The 25862-nt window shown below is 45.0% G+C and overlaps 1 protein-coding gene across 1 annotated transcript in view; it reads left to right on the top strand.

The window, feature by feature from the left end:
* The first annotated feature begins 14222 nt into the window (after positions 1–14222).
* pdm3 (POU-domain protein pdm3) overlaps positions 14223–25862 on the top strand; it is a 361168-nt gene continuing 349528 nt past the window's right edge. The window contains exons 1-2 of the mRNA XM_080282319.1: positions 14223–14255; positions 17282–17356. Of these exons, the coding sequence (XP_080138445.1) occupies positions 14223–14255; positions 17282–17356 (108 nt within the window). The remainder of the gene's footprint in view (positions 14256–17281; positions 17357–25862) is intronic.

A 25862-nucleotide genomic window follows, 5' to 3' on the forward strand; every position in this document is an offset into this window, starting at 1 on the left:
CTTGTTGCACTCAAGTTAATAATAAAAACACATCGTTGATATAAATAGTAGTGCTATGCCCTGAAGCAACGTACTTACCCATTATACATTTGTCGTTTTTCATTATTACTCACAGTCAAATGAACATGAGGTTATTAACTACTACTACTGCTAGTACTACTACAACTACTTCTACTACTACTCACAGTCAAATGAACATGAGGTTATTAACTGCTACTACTACTACTACTACTACTACTACTACTGCTACTACTACTACTACTACTACTACTACTACTACTACTACTACTACTACTACCACCACCACCACCACCACCACCACCACTACTACTACTACTGCTACTACTGCATATTGTTACCATTGCACACTGTTCATAGAAGGCATGTCAGCTGGGTTTTAAGGGGACTTGGTATAGTCTAGCTTCGGTTACAGTTAGTGTCCGTCGTCCGACTTCCCTCCCCCTCTCATCGACTCCGGGACTAACCTACTACCTCCTCCAGTCATCAGTCACTGTACCGTGGCTGCTGCTAATACGATGAGATGTCCTTGGCAACCTTGAAGTATTCCGGTGATATGTGAGGAGGTAGCCTAGATGTCCCAAGACATGACATTACAAAAACATAGGCATCATCTTGCTGAATAAAATAAAAACCTTATCATACTGAATAAAGCAAGGAAATGACGTCACTGCACCGAACAAAATAAAGAAAAGACATCACCTTACTCAGTAAAACAAAGAAAATAAATAATCGAACTCAGTAAAATAAAAAAGGGCCATCGTAACGAATAAAATTGATGTCATCGCACTGAAGGGGTCGATACTCCCCCTCCCCCAGCTGCACTCCCCCTGGCCCCGCCGTAATATTCGCAGCCAAGAACTTTCGGGCAGCAAGGACGGAACGGACAACTAATTCATCGTTCCCCCTTTCCTTTATTAACGTGCTAATTACAGCCATGTCCATTCCATTATCATAGCATTATGCGCTCAGATGAATGCGTGTATGAGGACCCCACCCCCCACACACCGTCCGTAAAGGCGAGGGTGGCAATGGGAGACGCTGCACCAACGCCCTTATGGACTTGGTGCTTTCTGGGTGATGTTTGGGGGGAGCTGGGAGCCCGGTGATGGATGGTGGCTGGTCTGTTTGTTTGTGTTTGTGAGGGGGGAGGAGGCGGTGGTCGGCTTCTCTTTACCCCTTCCCTCACCCTCCCTTTACCTCTCACCCACTTCCATCTTCTTCCTTTACTCACGCCACTTCTACCCTTCCCTATTCTCCCCTTCCCACCCTTCTTCTTCCCTCTCCCGTCCCTCCTTTTTTTTTCTCCTCCCTTCCCTTTTCTCCCGTCCTTTCTTTCCTTACCTCTTCTCCTCTTCCCACCTTCCACCTTCTCTTTTCTTGTTTCACCCTGTCCTCGTTTCCCCGCTTCCTCATCCCATTTTCTCTCCCTCTAACTTTAGTTCATTCTCTCCCGCTTAGTTCATTCTCTCCCGCATTCCGCTATTTCCTCCTCCTTATCCTTCCCATTTCCATTTATTTTTCTTCTTGAAGGGGAATGCGTGGTCATGTGTCTTTACCCTTCACCATTATCCCCCCTTCTTCCTTTTACCGTTCCCCCACCATTCCCCCATTTTCCCTTTCCCCCCTTTTTTGTTTTTCATATTTTAGTCTTGATAATATGATGACCTTCCTCTCCCTTATCCTTTCCTTCCCCCTTTCTCTCTTCCCCCTTCCTCTCTCTTTCCCGTCCACTGTCCATCCCTCCCTCTTCCTTCTTCTCTTCCCCCGTAATGTTTGTATTTGCAAAGGAGGGGGGTGTCGGTGGTACCTTTACCCCCCCCCCTCAAATCCTAAGCCCCCATTCTTTTATTTAGATGTTAAGGTTAGTTCACTCTCTTATCCCTTTCAAACCGAGGGATTCTTTTGAGCCGAACAGGATTATATGGCGTTACCCCTATTGTAAGGATGAAATTTCTGACCCCAATCTTTATCCTCTCATTTTCCCCTCCATTCACTTTCATACTATTTCTCGCACCTTTCTTATCAGGCAGCGGACACCCCTTCCGTCACCCCTATCATTTCCCTCTGTCCTTGCCCTTTCCTCAGTCTTTTTCCCTTCCCTAACCCCTTTCCCTTTCCGTAACCCACTTCCCTTTCCCTCACCCCTTCACCTTTCTTTTAACTTAATCCTAATAGTCAGTGCATTCATTCCTCTTTTCATTTCCTCTCTTCACTTCCTTAGTCTCCTCTCCTTCTCTGCCTTCTTGGTTTGTCTGTCTGTGTCCTGGTGGAAATGGAGGGAAGGGGGAAAGGGGTGTAATTTTTAATGTGATAGCAATATGGGGTAAATAGCAAAAGAATATGGGTTAAAGTTACACAGTTTCTTAGGGAGTATTGAGATATATGTAAGGTAGGACCCAGTACTGGCAGAGGATTGTTGACGAACTCTTGCTTGAGATGGTACATGCGTAATATTGAATATTCTACCAAGCGTGCGTATTAAACTAAAATTATTGTTATAAAAGATGCCGTAAGAAAACGTGAAAAAACATAGTCATGTTCCCCGTGATTTTGCATTGGGGGGGGGTAGCTACATATACAAATATATATGTTGTTATAATTATAGTGGTGTGTGTGTGTGTGTGTGTGTGTGTGTGTGTGTGTGTGTGTGTAAATTTATCACTTTTTTTTTGTCGAAAGTAGGAAGATATTCGAAAACACATCAAGTTCATCATGCGTGAACCTCTTGAGAGATAGCGAAAGATGCAGGCATTAAGCTATGTTTATTTGTAATTATGTGCGTCAGTGGGTCAGAAATAACCGTTATGCACAGGATTCATCCATCAAATGATAAGAAAACAGATGAAAAGTGTCAACTCCGCCGAGTCATGGACTTGAGAGGGAGCAACAGATTTTTATGAAGTTATGTAGCTGTAGCTGTATATTTGTAACCATTCTGCCTTTGTGTAAATGTAAGAGACCACCAGTTCGTCGCATAAAGCGTGCGCACACACACACACACACACACACACACACACACACACACACACACACACACACACACACACACACACACACACACACACACACACACACACACACACACACACACACACACACACACACACACACACACGAGCACGCTCCTATCCAAATACGCCGTATTTCACCCACTTGAGAGATAATGGCAGATGTGAAAACAGATACTGGTAGGTACTCGTAGTTATAATTTTGTATTCTCTCTTTGTGTATGCTGAGGAGGCCATCAGTTCTGGACATCAAAAAACAAGAAAACACCTAAAAACACATATTAATGCCCGCCATTCATAACGCACTTGGGGGACAGCGAAAGATGAAATACAGTATAATTATGTAGCTTTGCAGTTTTTATTGTGCCCCATGCATGTCTAAGAGAGCGTCAGTTCACATCTGAAAGGAAAGATATACCACAAAACACATTGCCAGGTTCGCCATGATTCGCACACTTGAGAGATCGCGACAGGAGCAAATTTAGTTATGCATACCAGTTTCATATTTGCATAAGAAACACATCCATAATTATATATCTACACCAAAAGAAAAAGAAACCACCAGAAAACAAATAGCCAGGTCCCCTGAACTTCACGCACTTGAGAGAGTGATAAATCCAAATATAGTTATGTAGCGCTGCAGTTTTAATTGTATGTATAAGGGACCTCCATTTTCCCACATCATAAATCAAGAAAAACACCTGAAAATACATAGCGAGGTCCGCCATGTTTCACGCACGAGAGAGAGAGAGAGAGAGAGAGAGAGAGAGAGATGCAAATGTAGTTATGTACTGAAGTTTCAATTATGTATTCCTCCTCTGTGTGTGTATGAGAGACCACCAATTCTCCTCATCAGAAAACAGGAAAAACACCTGAAAACACATAACCAGGCCCGCCATGCATCACGCACTGGAGAGATAGCGACAGATGCAAATGGAGTTGCTGGTATATAATTCTGAAGTTATAACTGTGTATTCTTCCTTTGTGTATGTATGAGACCACCACTTCCCCACATAAAGAAAAAAAGATAAAAAAAAGAAAATGCATGAAAGCATATAGCCAGGTCCGCCATGCTTCACTCACTCACTTGAGAGATAGTGGGAGATGCAAATATAGTTACGTAGCTTTGTTGTTTTAATTGTATCTATGTATGTATAAGAGGCCTTCAATTATTCCTCATCAAAAGACAAGAAAAACACCTGAAAACACATAGCGAGGTCCGCCATGCTTCACGCACTTGAGAGATAGCGACAGATGCAAATGTACACTATTGTATATGAGCCCCCAGACGTAACTCGCCGGCACTCATGGCCAAATTCAGCTGCGACGGTAACAAATTCTCACATAAAGCCGTAACTGACTTGCACACCAGCGTCACCACCGGCCATTTTCGATATCACACTGGGCTTGCTTGCTTGCTACTTCTACATCGCCCTCCACCGCCGCGTTGCACATTGTCTTCCACTGCATCCACACAACATCACCTTTCTTTTTTCCACACTGTCTTCTGCTTCCACATTGTCGACTGTGTCCACATAGTTGCCTGCTTCCACCTGCTCGTCTGCATCCACATTGTCGTATGTTTCCACATTGTCGCCCACTTCTACATTGTTGCTTGTTTTCAAACTGTTGTCCGCTTTCATATTGTTGTCTTCGGCACTGATGTGCGTTCACACTTATCTGTTTTCACGTTGTTGTCTGCTTCCACGTTGTCGTGTGCTTTCATGCTGTCGTGTGCTTCTACACTGCCGTCTGCTTTCAATTTTCGTCTACCACACTCTCGTCCATTTCTACATTGTCGTTCTCTTCCACAATTGTCCTCTTCTACACTACCGTTCATTTCCAATCCGTCTCCCTCCACCGATAGATCTGATTTGGTTTGTGTCCGCGTCGCCGTCTGCTTCCACATCGTCGATCATTTTCATGTTATCATCAGCTTCATCCCATCGTCTTTCTCTCCCAAATCTCCAACGACATCTTCACCACCATCTGTGTCATCCGGTCATCCAGTGGTTTTCCTACCTAGTCCATGCCAGCCATGTTCATATATGTATACCTAGGCACAGTCGAAATATGAAATCTCAAAATATGACGGGTTCTGGTCCCCCCTCTCTCTCTCTCTCTCTCTCTCTCTCTCTCTCTCTCTCTGCACTAGGAAACCTCAGTACATATTTTGTTCACATTCATCTCACACTAAGAAAATATTAGTCTCATTTTCCTCACACCAAGGATATGGAACATTTTCCTTTTCCCCACGCACAGAGAATATTTGGCACATTCTCGTTCACAGTTTCTTCCCGGCAAGAAAATTTTACCAGTAGTTTGACCTAGTACACGTCTTCACCATCATTTCTACCCCACACGAACACACCCACATCTCCCAAAGCAATCTCCCTCACCTCATTCCAAACAGCCACCTTACAGAACCACTTTCTCCGCCTGCATCAAACAGCCACTGCGAAGGACCCCCCTTTCCTTCCCTCCTCTCCCATGCAGCACCCTGTTCTGACACCATCATCTAATATCCATTCACACCATCTAACACTCTCTTACACAACTTAACACTCTCTTACACAACTTAACACTCTCTTACACCTCTTAACACCCTCTAACACCACTTAACACTCTCTTACACCATTTAACACCGTCCTACACCACTTATCACGTGTTCACACAACTTACCACCTTCTCACGCCACCTACCACCGTCCCACACCACCTAACACCCTCTTACACCTTCTGTCAGCCTTTGTCACCACCTCCCACCTTTTCCAGCAGTCAATTTCACCGCTTGCATCGAACAGACGCAACGAGGGATTCTTGCCCCTCACATCTCTCACACAACACTCTAACACCGTCATCTAACACCCTCCCATATTACTTACGACCATCACCAGCATCCACTTTCTCCCCAACATCAAACAGCCACAGCTAAAGGTCCCTTCCTCACTGCAACACCTATTCTAACACCATCACATTGCACCCTCTCACACCACGTACAATCCTCTCACACCCCTACTTCCCTTTCACACTACTTACCACCCTTTCAAACCACCTACGATCCACTCACACCACTTACCATCCCCTTACACCACCTACCACCCACTGACGGCACTTATCATTCCTCTCACACCACCTACCACCCTCTCAACTCACTTCCCATCCTCTCACACCACCTACCAATCTCTCACGCCACCTACCAAACTCTTATACCATCCACCAACCTCGTATGCCATCTACCAACCTCTCACTCCACCTGCCAACCTCTCACACCACATACCAACATCTCACACCACCTACCAACCTCTCAATCCACTTAGCACCCTCTCCACCTCCTACCACCATTTCCAGGAGCTACTTCGCCAACTGCATCAAACACACACAGCGAAGGACTCTCTCGCCCCTCTCACTCTCCCATGCAACACTCTTAACACCGTCACTTAACACCCTCCACACCACTTACCACCATCTCCAGCAGCCACTTTCATCACCTGCATCAAATAACCACAGCTAAAGGGGCCGCTTTCTCACCCTCCCTCCTGCTACATCCTATTCTAACACCGTCACCTAACACCCTCTCACTCCACCTACCACCATTACCACCAGCAGCGCCTGTCGTCCCCCTGCTGGCCCTTCCTCCCCCCAGCACACTGACCAAACACCGCACATCTCTGGCGTGAATTAGAGAATGCATCGCCATAACAGATGAGGACAATAAGGTTTGATATTGTGGGTGTTCCCTCGGGGTCGGACCTCCCGCTGACGGATAGGGGGTCTTCTCTCTCAATATTCTGCACAAACTCACACACACGCCACACGCACACTACCGCGCACACACTTACACATACAGACACGCTCACACACTTCTCTTTTTGCTGGGAAGGAATATGAACACACACGCACACATGCACACTCAGACTCCTACCTACAACGCTTCTCGCTCTGTGTCTTTTGGGAGGAGGGAGGACCATGTTAGAATTTACGGAAGGAACGGGTGTGAGGTTGTATTTCCAAGAGGCGCGCCGTGCCAAGGGGTTTTGTTAATCACGGGGAGCGGTGGACACAGGCGCGACCATGTTCCAAACGCCAGAATGTATCGTCGGTTATGTATTAATGCTTAGAATAATGACTGCCGGCGCACATTTTCTTGAAATATATGGAGAGAGAATGGAGAATAATTTCGCATCCCCCCTTCCCCTGCGCTTGTGTGTGTGCGTCTGTGTCCAAGGCTCGAGCAACAAGAGACAATTTCAGGTGTGTGTCAGTAGTTAGAATATCTGTGTTTAGGGCCGGCCGCTCACTATATTCTCCAGCCTGCTGCTAACACCCTGCGATAAATCTCTGCCCTTCACACAATTATATAGAAGCCCTTCCTCATGATGATGGAACACGGCAGGACACGGATCTGTTTATATTACGGCAGGGACCAGGGCATTTATTGTCTGGTGAGAGAGAGAGAAGGGGAGGCCATCTTGCTGCACTGGGAGGCAACAAAGCTTAATTCATTTTTGCTTTATATTTCGGGATTTAATGTTTCATTTTCGTTACGCACCACTAGTTCGTAAGAGAAGGAGAGGCTTCAAGTACGAAATCTTATTCACGCACGATGTTACGTGTAGATTCTGGACTGAAGTCAAGTATATACATAGACCATTTACGTGGACTTTGAGGACAAACTTCACAAGGCTGGACAGCAAATACGACACGGTTACACACACAAACGTATTTCCAAGATATGTCACGAGTTAGAGGGACATTTCAGACACCCCTTTAAGAACAGGGAGACACGCCTGTATTATACAAGATTTGTGAAGAGTAATGGCCGGGAGCGTCAATGTTATTATGTGCTGCCGGCGGATGGGTCAGTCTGGCCGGACAAAGACAATGGTTAACGCCAGTGCGGACCCATGTATGATAATTCCTCCCATTAGAGCACAACAAGACACGCGTCCACACTGATGATGCTGCGTTTGTTAGACCTCCTGCCACTGCCCCTTGCCGCTGTTGCTGTGGGAGGGCACGGCTGTTGTGGTGCTGCTGCTGGAATGGAAACAGCAGTGTTGTGGTGTTAGGGGAAGTGTTGTGGTGCTGGACGAAAGAGAGGAGGAGGAGGGGAAAGAGGAATGTTATGTTGTTAGGAAGGGCGTTGTGGTGCGGGTGGGAGGGGAGGGATGATGTGGTGCTGCTGGAAAAGGAGGAGTGCTGTGGTGCTGGAAGAGGTGTTGTGATGCTAAGAGGGATGTTTGTTAGGCTTCGTGCTGCTGCTCCTTGCCGATGTTGGTGTGAGTGGACAGAACCGTTTTCCTTTTGGAAGGGAAGGAACAATGTTGTGGTGCTAAGATCAGTGTAGTGGTGCAAGAACGGAGGGATGGTGTGGTGCTGGAGGGGATGAATGTGGTGGTGCTACAAGGGAGAGGTGTTATGGTGGGAGGTGGGAGGGGAAGGGTGTTGTGGTGGGAGGGGAGGGGTGTTTGTGATGGGGGAGGGGTGTTGTGATGGGAGGGGAGATGTGTTGTGATGGGAAGGGAGGGGTGTTGTGATGGGGGGAGGGGTATTGTGCTGGGAGGGGAGGGGTGTTACGATGGGAGAGGAGGGTGTTGTAGTGAGAGGAGAGAGGTGTCGTGATGAGAGGGGAGGGGTGTTGTGGTTGGAAGAGAAGGGTTTTGTAGTTGGAGGGGAGGGGTGTTGTGGTTGGAAGGGAGAGGTATTGTGATAGGAGGGGAGGGGTATTATGGTGGGATGGGAGGGTATTGTAGTGGGAGAGGAGGGGTTTTGTAGTGGGAGGGAAGGTATGTTATGGTGAAAGGGAAGTGTTTTGATGGTAGGGGTTGGGTGTTTTGATGGGAGGGGAGAGGTGTTACGATGGGAGGGAAGGGATGTTGTGGTGGAAGAGGAGGGTGTTCTGATGGCAAGGGAGGGGTGTTGTGAAGAGAGAGAAGATGTATTATGATGGGCGGAGAGTGGAAGGGTGTTGTGGTGGGAGGGAATAGCGTCCTGGTGGGAGGGGAGGTGTGTTGTGGTGGGAGGGGAGGGTTTTCTGATGGGAGGGGAGGGGTGTTGTGTTGTAGTTGGAGGGATGTTGTGGTGGGACGGGAGAGGCCATATCATGACACCTTTATTATTAATCCTAATTCTCCTTGTTGTTGTTGTTGTTCATATGGTTGTAAGAAGGATTAGGTGTTGTACTGGTAGTTGTAACAGTTCTTTTGAGGCGGCGTGTGTTCTAGGTTTTAGTTAAGTATGGTGGCTGTAGCTGTGGGTGTTGTAGGTTGTAATATAAGATGATGTTTTGGGTGTTGGAGGTTGGAGTAAAAGACCTAATGGATGTAGTGGTAGTTTGTAGCGAAAGGGATGGTGGTTGTGGTTGTGAATGTTGTAATTTGTAATAAGATTATGATCATACATGTAGTTGTTGTAGGTTGTATTAAGAGATTATAGTTGTATATGTGGGTGTTGTGAGTTGTAGTAAAGGTGATGGTTGTATATGTAGGTTGTAATAGGAGATAACTATTGCAGCTGTGGGTGTTGTAGACTGTAGTTAGAAATTATGGTTGTAGCTGCAGGTTATAGGTTGTAGTAAAAGTGGTGCTTGTTGGTGCAGGTTGTAATGAAAGAGATGGTGGATGTAGTTTTGGGGGCTTAATGTTGTAGATAAGGTTGTGATGATTGTAGCTGCAGCTTGCAAAAAGAGATAGTGGTTGTAGATATGGGTGTTGCAAGTTGTAGTAGAGGTTATTAATTGGTTGCTGTAGAAGTAGTGGCTTGTATTAAAGGAGATAATGCTTATACTTGTGGATGTTGCAGGCTGTAATAGTAGAGAGAACGTAGACCCCATTGATATATACACAACTATATTCAGCTCTATTATTAAAGTAATAATAGAGTTGAATATAGTTGTGTGTTGTAGGTTGTAGTAAAAGAAGATGGTTGGTTGTAACTGTGGGTGTTGTAGTATCCTATAAGTAAATAAACTGTTGCAGGTTGCACTAACTCGCACTACTTGAGGTCATCTTAATTTAATATTGCTGTTACCAGACGATTTCATTCAGCCTAGGAGAGCCTCTAGTGGTAAAGGAGTTAAGGAACAATTTATGTAAGCCTTCAGTTCGAAACCTCTTTCTTAAAACTGAATAAAATCAACGGGATAGCAAACAGAATGAAACTGACGACACATGAATCCGATGACGTCTTTTTTAGTCTAATTTTGCCATTCCTAGACGATTTTATTCAGTTTAGGAGAGACTTCTGAAACTGAAGGGGTTAGACACAGCCTTCTTTAACCTCTGTCCTACAAGAGATCTTCCCTAAATCGCATAATATTATCAGGATGCTGCAAGAATTACATGTACTTTTAAAAATTCGATTTCGGTTGAATACCGTGGGAGTGACTTTTAGAAAGATGTGTAAAATGCTGTAACAGGCTGTGGTGTTGGAGAAGCTGGCTGTAGCTGCAGAGGGTGGTGGAGATATGGCTGGTGGTGGTTGTAGGAGAGGATTATTGTAGGTTATAAGAGAAGATAGGATGGTTGTAGCTGAAGGTCATAATTGTTGTAGCAGACTGTGATAAAGGATTTGGAGGATGTTGTTATTGATAGTTATATTAGAGAGCGAAATTCGTTGTAGGTAGCCGTAGGTGACTGTGGTTGTTGCTGCAGTAATGCCCAAGAAGTAAAAGATTGTTATCATACCAGTAGATAGTATGTGAATGAAGAGATGTAGGCAGTATTGGGGTGATGGTGATAGATGGTTGCTATACGAAGAGTTACAGAGAATGATGGTGGATGAAGGCAATGATTTTTGTGGTAGACTGTGGAAAGGGAATAGAAGGTTGTTGTAGGAAATATGTCCATTGTTGTGGATGACACTATAAGGGATGAACGATTGTGCAATTGGTTGTGCTTTAGTAGTAGTAGGTGGAGTGTTATTGTAGGAGAAATATGAAGGAGGGTTGTAGCTCTGGACGATGTTTGTTGCTTGATGTAGTTAAGGATTAAATTACAGTCTATGGCGGTTGTGATGGTGGTGGTAGAAGTATAAGTAGTAGTAATAGTAGTGGTGGCAGTGGTGGTAGTTGTGAGGTACTAGTAGTGGTGGTAGTAGTGAGGAGTTCATAGTGGTGGTGGTGGTGTTGTAGTAGTAGTAGTAGTGGTAGTAGCAGCAGTAGCAGTAATAGTAGTAGAAGTGTGGGGGTGGTAGTAATAGTGGGTTGGTGGTAGTGGTGGTGGTGGCTGGAGGTAGGCTAGCTGGAGCTGCCGCCTCTATTGTAGCTTCCTCTGATGCTGTTATTGGTTCCGCTGGCGCTGGTCATTCCTCCTGGCTTTTGTCCTCTTAGTTGCTGCTCCGTTACTGTTCCCTCTGTCCGGGTGTTGCCTGCTGCTGCTGCTGCTCCGGGGACTAATGCGGTGCTTACTCTTACTCCTGCTGTACTGATTTTCCTACTCTTGCTCCAGCTCTGCTGATTTCTTCTCTTCCTCTTTGCTAAATATTCTTGTGATTTGTACATCCAACCTTCCTAATTTCTCTTTTTCTTCACCTGTTTGTGATGATTTCTTTGCCTACCCTCTGCTTTGGACTAATGGTGTTACTACTCAACTGCTTCCCTGTTTCACTAATTGCTATTTCCCCGACTTAGCTTTGGGACTAATGCTGCGCTTACCCCTGTTCCTGCCCTGCTGACTTTCCTGCTCCTCCACTGCTCGTTTCACAACCCCATTGCACCTCATATATCTTTCTTCCATCCTTCCTTGTCCTTCCTTCACCTCTCTGCCTATTTTTCTGCCCTTCTGATTACTTTTCTGCCTCTCCAGGTGATCCCCCTACTTCCTTGCTATGTCACTGTCTCATTTTCCTCTGGTTTATGTTTCTACTGATTTGAGTGAGGTTGGTTGGTATTCTGAGGTAGCAGAGTTCGTTTTTTTTTTTTTTTTTTTTTTTGGGTGTAGCAGAGAGGAAAAGTTTGAATGTAATGGAGATGAGATGTCTGAGGAGTATGTGTGGAGTGACGCGTATGGATCGGGTGCGAAATGATGAAGTGCGAAGGAGAACTGGAGTTGTTCGGGAGATGGCTGGTAGAGTTGAGCAGAGGGTGTTGCAATGGTTTGGGCATGTGGAGAGAATGGATAATGAGCGATTGGTGAAAAAGATAACTAGATCTGATGTGAGAGGTGTAAGGCTGAGAGGAAGACCACGAATAGGATGGATGGACAGTGTGAAGAGAGCGCTGGATGCGAGAGGGATGTCTGTTGAGCAAGGAAGAGTGGCTGTGCGTGACAGAAATAAATGGAGAGAAATTGTGAATGAATAAGTGATGACGCAGCCCTGAGGGGATATTCTCCCGCATTTGGTCTGATCAGCTAGTCAGGTCAGGTGCGGGTAAGGGGATGGGTCTGTTATGATGTGGCAGGGGTAAACCAGTTCTGCTGTCGGGCCCTGCTGCGGATGTCACTGATTGCATTGCCCAGTTGACCCTTGTGCGGTGTGGTGCGGTGAGGATCTGTCCGTTCTCCCCTTTGGGGCTAAGATGCGAATGAATGTGTTTGAATGGATGAGTAAATGGAGAGTGAGTCGTCCTGTCTCGGCTACCTCCCTTTCCTTGGGGGAAGCAGCCTAGGTATATAGATAGATAGATAGATAGAAGTACCTGAGGTATTTTGAGTCTCTCTCTCTCTCTCTCTCTCTCTCTCTCTCTCTCTCTCTCTCTCTCTCTCTCTCTCTCTCTCTCTCTCTCTCTCTCTCTCTCTCTCTCTCTCTCTCTCACATGTAATATATATAGAAAGCTGTTTCATTAATACTATTTCAACTACTCTCAAATCCATCATCGCCCTCATTAACACCATTATCATCCACTGTAATCATATCCCAGTCATCGACATTAAATCAACTCCACGCTAATCCCCTTGTCAGCAATATTATCATCATCGTCATCATTATCATCGTCATCTTTGTCATTACCTCCCTGTTCAGTTACTACCATCCTCCTGTTCTCTTCACGCTGTCAACCCCATGATCACCCTCTTCCCTTCACCCCTTCTCCCTCACCCATTCTCCCTCACCATTACCCTTTTGTCACCCTGTTATCACTTTCATCCCCTCCCCCCTTCCTTTTTCACAACCTCATCATCTTTATCATCCCTCACCGCCTCATCACCATCACCTACAGGCTTGCCCTGCTCACCCCTTCACCATCACTTCCCTGCCGGATTCCATCATCACTTTCATCTCCTTTCTCCTCCCACAAACCCCACATCCCCCCATTCTTCATCACCACTCTCGTCTTACTCATTATTCTTCCATCACCATTCACCTCCTCACTACTGTATGGTCACTATACTCCCTCACCTCATCATTAGTTTCACCCCATCCTCCCTGCCCGACCCCAACATCGCCCTCATCTTACTCTCCCACTCCCTCACCATCATCACCGACTCATCAACGGATACTTCACCCCCTCATCCTGCATCGTTATTACTCGTATCTTAGTCCTTCACTGTCACCATTATCTCTCCACGCACATCATTTACATCCCATCACCCCTCATCACGCTCCCACACCTAAGCGCCACCACCCTTCCTGACCCCCCTCACCATCACCACCCTCATCGCTCACTAACTTCCATTTTACCAACACCACCCTCATCGCTCACTGACTTCCATTTTACCACCCTCCTTCACCCCATTACCATCACCCTCATTACCCCCCACACCCCCACATCACCGCCCTCCCTCACCTCGTCATCATCATCTACACCATCAGTACCCTCATCACCCTTTAACCCCCATATCACCACCCTCCCTCACCATCATCTCCCTCATCACCCCCTCATCATCCCACCCCACCACTGCCAGGCTGAGTCAGCGAGTGAAGGGCTGGTCGTTAGCCATAAGCGCCATTGGTTGTAATGACGTGTACAAGTTAACCGGTGATTGGGTGTCGCTGGGGGTGGGTGGGATGTGAGTGGGGAAGTGAGGGTGTGAGAGGGTGGTGTAAGTATGTAACAGTGGGAGAGAGGTGAGGGGAAGGGGCGTGGTGAAAGGTGTGGGTGTGAGAGGAAGATGTAAGTGATGAGGGGACGTGGAAAGTGAGGTAAGGACTAGAGGTGAGATATGGGGAAGGAGAGTAAGGGAAGGTGTGGGTGTAATGGAATGATGTGGGGAGAGGTATAGGGTATGAGAGGCAGGTGTCGGGAAAGGGTGTGATGAGAGATGTGGCCATGAGTGAGTGTGTGCTTGTGAGTGAGAGGTGTTGAGAGGGGGTGTAGTAAGATTTGGGGATGTGAGAGGGAGGTGTGGAAAAACGGTGACAGAGAGAGAGAGAGAGAGAGAGAGAGAATGTGTGGGGAGTTGTTCTGAGAAGGTGCGGGTGGGAGTGGGTATCTGGGGAAGGGGTAAAGGGAGAAGTGTGGGTAGGAGTTTTTGTGAGGGGAATGAGTATAAGGTGAGGGGTGGATGTGTGTGGGAATAGATATGATGTTAGACAGAGTTGTGGAGAGGGCAGCTCACATGATGCTGCGTCAGACAATAATAGATAAACATTGACAAATAAATGTTCAGTTATCAACGACATCCTTTCTATCTTAAACTCCATATAGTACAGTGATGTTTGTTTTGTATTATTATTATTATTATTATTATTGCTACCATTATTATTGTTTTATTAAATTGTTTGTTGTATTTTTGCTCTCACAAGAGATTTTATTCAACGTAGAGGAGATTCTCGTGATGCAGGAATGATGGAAATTACACTGCACTCGCCTAACTCATTTTAGTTTCCTTATGAACTCATGCCGTGAGTTGGAAAACGTGAGTTAAAAAAAACACACCTTATGGGGAAAAATATATTTAATTCTGCCATGGTGTCAGATAAACTTATATAACATTAACAGAACCCCTCTTAACACCTCTTAACACCAACATCCTGTCTCAGAAGTTTGTACTGCATATCTTATAATGATAATAAACAATATTAAAAGACATTACATATCCTTGTATGATAATAAAAAATACTGAAAAGCATTCTCCTAAATTCTGCTGATGACAGTGCTTACGTCGACGAGAGATGGGTAGCGGTTTCTTCACACTAGCCTAGTTGCAGTACTGGCCACTAGGTGTAGGTGGCATGGGTGGAGAAAGCATTGTTCTGACTGGCTACACAATCACAATGACTGTGTGCATAAATATGATTGGCTTCCAGTCGCGAGTTGTGGCTACAATACCATGAGTTACACATCTCCGCAGAAGTAAACCATTTTCTAGTGGAAAAATGCGAGTTTTTTCCGTGAGTTTGGTGATAATAGTGACTTAGATAAGGACACCGTGAGTTAGATAATGCGTGAGTTAGAAGTCCGTGAGTTATGCGAGTGCACCGTAGTTCCTCAGTTTTCGCTGTGCGAGGTCCTACACACACACACACACACACACACACACACACACACACACACACACACACACACACACACACAAATATATATCTATATATATATATATATATCTATATATATATATATATATATATATATATATATATATATATATATATATATATATATATATATATATATATATATACCGGTAAATATATAAAATAAAATGGTCCTGTGGTTGCAAGAATGAATGTAAAAAGATTTCATAGTCAGAGAGTTAATAGGATTTATCAAGAATTTCATCTGCTTAAAAATACTGGTATAAAGTTGCGCTATTAATGAAAGCTTTGTTTTATCTAATAAGTCGTCGTGCAATAAATTAATTTCATGTCAGTCTGGACATGGTCACAAATGCAGTGTCACAACATAATGATGTGTAGATGACAGCCGTACCTGATGTGTTGTGCTGTTATGTGGTTTTATGCTTTGATGTGCTGTGTTGTGTTGTGTCGTTTGGTGTTGTGCTGTGTTGTGATATGCTTTGAGGCACTGTGCTGTGATCTAAAGTGCGGTGCTATGCTGTGGTGTGTTTGTTGTAGTGTGCTGTGATGCGTTGTGTTGTACTGTCATTTGCAGCGTGTCACTGTGGTGTGTTGTATGGTAGAGTGGTGTGAGGTATAACGCTACGGTGTTGTGATGTTATGTGGTACTATGCTGTGATGTAATGTTTGGTGGTGTGTTGCGCGATGGTAATGTGCTATCGCGTATTGTGTTGTGGTGAGATGTATAGGATAATACTGTTGTATGATGTGCTGTGAGGTACCGTACTTTGTTGTGTTGTGTTGTGTTGTGTGTTATTGCACTGAGTGGTAGTAAATGTGCTGTGATTTGTGGTAGTGTGCTGTGCTGTGTTTTCTACGAGTGCATTGCGATGTGCTGTGTGATACCGACCTGAAGTATGTTATGAATTATACTTTTCCCTAGCATATTGAAAATTATATGCTGTGATATCCTAAATTTGTTCTAATGTGCTAAGATACTTTGTTATGGTTTAATGTTTTCAAGTGTGTCATAATATGTACTACATTGTTCTGATGCCCAAGGTGCTATTGTGCTATACCGTAATGTGCTGTAGCGGGATAAAAATAAATATGCTCTGATAAAATGTCTCTTGTGCTAACGTGTGTTATTGTGTTAAGATAGGCAATTGTGGACAAATTTTGCCAAGGTGCCATTATTCTCTAATTTACCTCCAACACTCATAATATGCTGGTGCTCTGATGTGGGAAGATACACTTTTGTGCTTTAATATACCCTTGTGCTACAGTTTGCCATGATTTGTTACTGTGCTAAAATATTCCACTGTGCACTAAAATTACCAAGAGAGTATTGTGCTACAGTGTGCATCACACATGCCAAGATATCCCATTGTGCACGTATCGACCAAAAAACATTAATGTGCTGCTGTGCCCAAGTATGTCACTGTGCACTAAATTTGTTAATGTTCAGCAATTCATTCCTATTTGCTAAGTAATGTCACTGTGCACTAATTAACCAAGAGTATTAATGTACTGTGTTATAGTGTGCCAGGTTATGGCACAGAGCACTCATTATCCAAGAGTATTAATGTACAGTGTTGTGCCGTGAGGTGCCAAGTTATGTCACTGTGCACTAATGAACCAAGTGTTACTGTGTTGTAATATGCCCTGATGCCTTATATATTTCTTTTTGCACTGTACACTAAATTTACCAAAATAATAATGTGCTTTAATAATGTGTTATGTGCTGAGTTATGTCACTGTGCAGTAACAAACCATGAGTATTAATGTGCTGGAATATGCTCTGATGTGATGTGCTGTGCTCATGTGCTTACCGTGTGCTTGTTCTCTCCACAGTATGACCCCCGTGCTGGCCTCGACTCCATGGTCAGTGTTGCCCGGCCCACGCCTCGCTCCACCCCACCCTCTCTAGTCAGTCTCTCGCCCTCTTGTTTTGGTGTACTAGCCGTAGAAGTAAAGTAGTTGTAGTGGTAGTTGTAGGGATTGAATAAGTGGTGGTAGTTGTAGGAGGAGAGGTATATGTGGTTGTGGTTGTTGCAGAAGGAGTGCATGTGTAGCTGTTATATGGTTGAGGCGGGGGTAGATGTGGTTGTGGAAAGGTAGTTGTGGCTGCAGGGATTGGTGTGCTTTTATAGGTAGGAGTAGTTGTGGTAATTGTAGGAGTAGGGGTAAATGTGACTGTGTGTAAGGTGTATGGTTGAATGTAGTTTTGGGTGTAGTAGTTGGAGGGGAATTTGTAGGAGTAGATGTAGTTGTGATAAGGTAGTTATGGTTGTAGGAGTAGATGTAGTCGTAGTAGATAGTAATTTAGTGGTAGTAGATGCAGCGGTAGGAAAAGGAGTAAGTTTCATGTACGAGTAGTTATAGCTGTAAGATGTGGTGTGGCAATATTTTTAAGCCAAAGACTATAATTTATACAGAAGTACAGAGTAATTATAAAACATTGGCCTGGGTATACATAGTTAAAGAAATCTACTGTAAACAAGCAGTGAATATATAGTGTATCCAGCAAACAGATTTACAGTTTTATATACAGGTGCTTAAAACGTACAAGGAGTGGGAGTATATGTAGTTGTGGTGATAGTGTTGTAGTTGAAGTTGTGGGATTCGTAGGAGTAGATGTATTTGTAGAAGCAGTGTGGTAATTGTAACTGAAGGATTAGGAGTATGTGTTGTTGTTGATGCAGTTGTAGTTGTAGGGATAGCTGTAATTGTACATGTGATACTGTAGCTGTAATTGTAGGAGTAGGAGTTGATTTAGATGGTACGTATTGTAGTTTAAGGAGTTGTAAAAATGTGTAGATTATTCGTAGTGCTAGGATTGTCTGGTTTTGTAGAGGTATTTGTCGTAGTTTCGTAATGGTTGTTGTAGTGCTGGCTATTGTAGAGGTATCGGTAGAGGCTGTTGTAATATTAGGGGTAGGTTTCTTGTTGTAGGGTTGCCCAGTAGTTGTGGTTTTTGTATATTCTGTATTAGAGTGATAGTCCTAGAGGTTCTAGTTTTTTGTAAGGGCAGTTGTAGATTTTAGGGTATTGATAACAGTGATAAAATGTAGTAGTATCGGTTGCATTAGTAGGAGCAGAAATTGGATTAGTAGTAGTAGTAGTAGTAGTAATGGCATCTCCGTTAGTAGTAAATGGAAGTGTAGTAATGTGTTGTCATAATTCTGCATGCATTATATTATTGCCAAATTTTAATAATCATTTTGCTATGTTCTGTGTACTATTTTGCTTTATTATTACATGTATACTGCATATGCAAAATGCTTAATACATTTGAACTTGAGATTAAGACACTATCATATCATATGTGTAAAAGACTATATGTGCAAACCGTGTTATTGTGTATATTGAAGAAACCTAAAAGTACAGTTCTGGGTAACGGGGGTGTAATGAAACTAGGTATATGCTTATGTATGTGTAACGGTGTATGAAATGTACAGTTGTTTTTAATATCGAAGCATATTGTTTGATAGTAAGATGTACTACTAGTTCATGAAGCATATCACCAGGGTATATTTAAAATTGAAGTTTGAACATTATGCATTTGGACTCGAATTATTCTTGAGTATTTATAGGTTTTGTACGGTGTGAGGGTCCTTCCGTCACGATCTTTTTTCCATTTGCTTTAGTGATCAGGATCAGATAAAAAGTGAGTGTTACTGTGCAATGGACTTTAATAGGGAGTTTCTCTGCTAAAATGGGGAGAATTGATAGACATCTGACTATTACTTATCAAAGCATCATATTCTTTTGCCATCGAATCACAGTACCATCACAGCATGGTTCCATCTCATCCTGATGCTGTCTATATCATTTCATCATAGTACCATCTCAACTACTGGTGTTCGATCTTAGTGCCGTCTTTCTTCATAGTACCATCTCATCATGGTTCCCTCTCAGTCATACTACCATCTCATCACTGTTATTGCTTCATAGTACCATTTGATTATAGTGCCATCTGATCACGATGCCTTCTTTGTTTATTGCCCTCTCATTACATTGCAGTCCCTTTGTCTATCTTACCAAAGTATTTCTAATCCTAGTTCCATCGCATCTTAGTGACATCACAAATCATTGTCCTCTCACAACATTGCCTTCACGCAGTGCCATCTTACTAAAGCTAATCTCACCCGAGTACCATCTCAAAACGATGTAATCAAAACCTTCTGTCATATTATTGTAATATTATCTTATCACGATGCCCTCATCCAGCCGTACCACATCGTCCCAGTGTCATCTCAAAATATCTTTAACCCATGCCTCACCCACACCGCACCTCTCCCTTCTTCCTCACCCTCCTTCACCACACCACAATAACCTTTTTCTGTATCAGCCCTCCACATACTTATTTTCCTTTTGCATTACCGCGCGCCTCACCTTCCCTCACAGAACCATCCCTTTTCTTCCTCATATTCCCATCAATCCACAGTTCACATCTCACTTCACCTTCCTGTCCATCACCATACACCCCTTAGCAAAAAGACCACTACATCTCTTTCATCATTCCACATCTGACGTCTTCATCTCCCTCACTACACCTAACACTTCCTCAGTACAAATCTCCATCCCTCTCTTTTTCTCTTACCACACCTCACACTTCCCCAATACTACTATCACCATTACGCCACCTCCACCCATTCACCCCATTCACATTTTTCAGCTTCCTTCCCTTACACAGCTATATGCTTCCTCACCACACACAATCACTCTCTTCCTCTACTTTGTCACTCCCTCCCTCACCACTCAGGCAAGCATCATCATCACCACTGCATCACAAACACCATTTCATATCTTTCATCTTCCCCTTCCTTTACCACACCTCACCCTTCCTCATCTCTCCGTCCTGTCATATCTCTCCCTCCTACCTCATCTCGTCCTCCCTCACCACACCTCGCTCTCCCTCACCCGCTCCCTAGAGAAATTCCTGCGCCCCCTCCGTATCAATCTCCCCTAAAGTACCTCACACACACACCAGCCTTGCCCCCAACTCCACCCCACCACATTGATCATATCGCCTCTAAATTTTGCGTCCTCCAAATTTAGTCCCTCTCCCTCTCTCATTAGCTTTTGTCATTAGAAGGGTCAGGTGGACGTTAAGGCTAGTAAGCGTTCTATTATTCAAAGTATAATCATTGTGGGTTTTGCTGGACGAGATGGAAGGATGAAGAAGAGGAGTGTGTGAGAGAGGGTAACTTGAATTGGCAGAAGGGAAAGGAGATGAGTCTTGTTAGACGAGCACTGAGACATTTATTGTTTGTAGCGGCCACTCTGGATGGACATTAAGATTAGGTGTTTGGCTGTAGATATTCGTAGATGGGAGATTGGATGGACAGATAGTTATTCAGGCTTATTATCACAGCATTTTCACACCATTTTTTAGTCATAATTACCAGTGCAACTAATGTAACACCACGCAATAAATATCATTACTAACGTTTTCATATTTCACAACTACCACGGTCATCCACATCAGTACCACCACCTCTCACTTCGCCTAGATAACACCATTAACATATTCATCGCGATCATCACCATCGGTTTCTACTGCACCACAATAACTACCATTACTAACACCCTCTCCTCTCGCAATCAAAAACATCATCATCACTATCAATATCAGAATTCTCTCATCATACTTTATCTCCACCATCTGCACCACGATAACTGGCACCACAACAATTTTATTTCAACTTCAGCACCACCATTATGATCATCACTGTTACCATTACCGTAACTCTGATCACCTTAATGTCCAGCTTTCCCTTAGTACCATTACAAACATCAGCATTTGCGCTACCAGCATCACCACTGCCACCATTTTTACCCTCCACCTGACAGAGTCAGAGGAGGGTGTTGTTATCACTGGGATCAATAGGTGTCCGTCCGTAAAGTTGGGCGGCAGGGCGGCTGGCTGGGCATAGAGATTTCCTTTCCGGGCCAGAACTCAGAACGTATTCACCACAGAGTCATGAAATTTCACAAAGTTATGTGTCTTTTATAGTGAACCGGTGCCTTTTGATAGGTAAAATATTGTGTCTTAAGTAGTTAAAAAAAAAAATGTGCATAGATTTCAATGCGACTTGCACAAGGAATCTGAAAGGCCCAGGCTATGTGTCCTCATGGCGTTCTCCTTACGCCGTTATGCTCTTGGTTAGGTGTGCAGGGAGGTGGGGGTTATGTGCTTGGTCAGGTGGAGGGTTGTAACAGTGTAACGTTGCCTATGTTTTTATCACCGGTGTTAACTCCAGGCCATCAGCTGCATTCGCACTTTTACTCTCCAGCCAACATTGCTGCTGTCTCCCACGAACTAAGGCTGTCGTTAATGCCATTATTCCTGACCACAAATATCAGTTTCTTTTCGCTGCCACAACCCCTACCACCACCACCACAACCACCTCAGTGCTCTTCTGTCACCACTACCAGTGCCTCTCTCACTGCCACCACCGCCATCCCAGCTCTGACTACAATAACCACGACCACTACAGCTGTTACCATAGGATCCACCACCATAACCACCTTACAAGAACTACCATAACCACTACCACCATGATCTCTTGCTACCACTACCACAACTGATTCGCCACCAACCCCTCTACTAACACCATTATCTCTCGCCTCATCACAACCATTACCACTCACCACCACCACACCTACCACCTCTCACTACCACCACATTGACCATCATTACTATTCACCACCACTGTTACTACTCTCTGCCACCATTACCAGTCTGCCACCACTACCACTCATTACCACCACAGCTACCACCATTTTCGTTCACTCCCACCACAACTCAATCGGTAGAGAGATGACCTGCAGTCCTACTGGACCCAGGTTCAAATCCGCACTGGGGCAGGGAACAGTTTAAGGATTTGAATTTCATGAAATCAGACTTTACTGATCTACCAGAAGACCCGCCGACATGTCGTAAAAATACCCCCGCTAATACCAATACTCCAGTCCTGTATGAGACAGCCCTAGCATGTATTCAATATGGACGGTGGGTGTTAGCGCCGAAGTGGTGACATGTAGGGAGGTGTATGTATGTAGGAGGACTACTGGGCCTTGACAGCAGGCTGTGAAGCCTATGCCCAGAGTCGGACATATAAAAAAAAAAAAGTACCACCATTACCACTCATTGCCAACACAGCCATCACCATCACTTCTCGCTACCAAAACAACTACCACCATTACCACTCACTACCACCACAGCTACCATTATTGCCACTCACTACCCTCATTACCACGCACTACCATCACAGCCATCACCGTTACCACTCACTACCACCACAGCTACCACCATTACCACTCACTGGTACCACAGCTGCCACCAATATCACTCGATACGATCACAGCTACCACCATTACCGCTCCCTACCACCAGAACCACCACCGTTATCACTCACTACCATCACAGCTACCATCATTGCCACTGATTACCGAAGTTACCACTCACTGCCACCACCGCTACTACCATTTCCACTCACAACCACCTCAGCTACCACCATTGTCACTTACTACCACCAAAGCCACCACCATTGCCACTCAGTACTATCACAGCTACCACCATTGCCACTTAGTACTGCGGTTTCCAGTCACTACTACCATAACTGTCACCATTACCACTGACACCGCAGCTACTACCATTTCCACTCCCTACCATCAAAGCTACCACCGCTACAACTCCCAACCACCAAAACTACCACCATTGCTATATACTGTCACCACAGCTACCACTATTACCACTCATTACTGCAGTTACCTCACACTACCACCACAGCTACCATCATTCCCACCACAGATACTCCGATGATCACTCACTGCAACCTCCCTAGCTTTCTAACACCATTCTCTGCCATACCGCCTAAGTGCATCTCTTACTACCTCCACCATACCAAATGTAGCAACAGCCACCACCATCTGCTGCCACACCAACCATTACCATGCATAGCCACAACCACTCATTCCAAAGTTGCCATTATAACTTACGATCATCATCTCTAACCGTAACCACAGCAACTACCATCGCTCTGTTCACCACAAGTACTACAGTGAACATCTTTATCTCTTACCACCATTATCATCTTTCAGTTCCACTACCACTAACACCATCATTATCTCCATCTGCAAGCGCCCTCATTGCCTATCACCACAAGTCCCCTCATTGTGTATCGCCACCCACCTATACCTATCACCACCACAGCCACCATTATCTCTCAGCCACTACTAGCTCACATTGCCATTATTCTCTTTCCATCACCATTATCTCACTGCTATAATCATCACCATTGTCTCTCACTATCAGAACCACCACAGTTCTCTCACCACCACAACCCCATTACCTCTCATCGCCATAACCATCATTATCTTCTCCACCAACACGTTATCTCAGTCACAACCTGTTTCTCTCGCCACTGACCATCCATATCACCATCACCTATCACAACAACCATCACCATGATCTTCCACCACAACTACCACCATGATCTCCCGCCGCAACCTCCACCATTTTCTCACCACCACCACAACCACGACCATTATCTTTCTCCACCACAACTACTACCATTATTCTCACCACCGCCATTATCTCTGAGCACCACAACGCACCAATACTTGTGCGTGTGTGGCTGTGTCTGTGTCGCCTCCCGGTAACATCATCATCTGAGACCATCCCTAATGCCTGCCCATCCACCACTGTCCTCCGCCAAAAGCCCCCCTCCCTCTGTCTACCCTCCTCCACGACCACCTTTCTGACCCCTTTCTGGTTTCCCTTTTCTCTTCGAGTTTCTCTCTCTACCTCCTACTTCCCCCCCCCCCCCACGTGCATCCCTATCCGCCCCCCTCACCCTCTCTGCCCCACCTTCTATTACTTCGTATTGTCCTCTTTTTCCACTCCTCTCCCTCACCTTTACTTCCACCCACCCTTTCCGTCCCCCTTTCGTTTCTATTCCCCCTCCTCTTTCTGCCTTCCTTTCCTACCCCTCCTAACATTTATGTTCCCAATTCGCCCTCTTACCTTCTCTGCCTTCCCTCTCTTCCCCTCACCCTCCCTCCCCGCCTTATTCCCCTTTCTGTCTACTAACCCCCCTTTACAGTCCCCCCGTCTCTCTCTCTCTCTCTCTCTCTCTCTCTCTCTCTCTCTCTCTCTCTCTCTCTCTCTCTCTCTCTCCTCCTCCTCCTCCTCCTCCTCCTCCTCCTCCTCCTCCTCCTCCTCCTCCTCCTCCTCCTTCCTTTTCTTCTTCTTCTTCCACAACATTCTCTTCGCCTTTCTATTTCACGTTTTTTTTTTTTTTATGCGAGGAAGAAGGAACCAAAGGCCGCGAGCCCGCAATCATTGTTCCTTCCAAGAGAATAACAAAATACAAGAGAGAGCCAAATTCACCAGCCTTCATTCTTCCTACACTCTATTCTTATCCTGTCCTTTACGGCTTTAGTTCCCTCGTCCACCACACACCTCTTCTTCATCCTCTTATTTATGTCCTCTTTTTAACATTATCACACGACTCCTATCCACATTCTGTCCTTTGTCCTGTTCTGCAGTCTGTAGCCTTCCTTATCTGCATGTGTTCTCCCAGATTCACACTTCACCATGCTTCCCTATCCTTCCTTTCACTTACCCACTCATACACACACGTGCTCTCTCTCTCCCTCTCTCTCTCTCTCTCTCTCTCACACACACACACACACACACACACACACACACACACACACACACACACACACAACAGAACAGAACAGCACTGTACCCCCACGCACTCACACACACAACAGAACAGCACTGTACCCCCACGCACTCACACACAATATCATCCCCCTCACACCCACGCTATTTCCTCGCCACACACACACAACCACACAGTAACACCGCCCGCGCCCACACACACACCAGCACCCCATCTCCCCCGCCTCACATCCACATCCACACCCACACACGCACGAGCTTATGCAAGTGAGAATTACAGTGGGAGTGTGCAACCCATCTGAATAATACTAGCCATAACTGCAATATACTTGAGTGATGCCTGGGCCCGCTACACTGTCCTTCATTATACCACCCCCCTCCCCACTCCCACACACCCCACTCCCCTCTGAAGCAAACGGCCGCTCAGTAAGCCTATTTCCAGAGGGGGTGTGGGAGAGAATTGGTGGAATGGAATAGGGGGTTTGGAGAAAGGAGGGAGGTACAGGGGTAGCGGGGCTATGAAAGGAACTGGGAAGAATGTAAAACTGGGTGCATGGGAAAGATAAAGGGATAGACGAGTGGGATGGATAGGAGACTGGAATAGGGGTTTGTGGAATGGAATGGAGAGGTAGAGATAATGTGATGGGATGGTGGATCGAACATAAAATAAGATGCGTGGAAAAGGGAAAGGATGGGAACTGGAATGTACTGTATAGGACCAAATAGGAAATA

Source organism: Coenobita brevimanus, chromosome 93, assembly GCF_032717465.1.
Source record: "Coenobita brevimanus isolate Jiangsu-jjx chromosome 93, ASM3271746v2, whole genome shotgun sequence".
In the NCBI taxonomy this organism is placed as follows: Eukaryota; Metazoa; Arthropoda; class Malacostraca; order Decapoda; family Coenobitidae; genus Coenobita; species Coenobita brevimanus.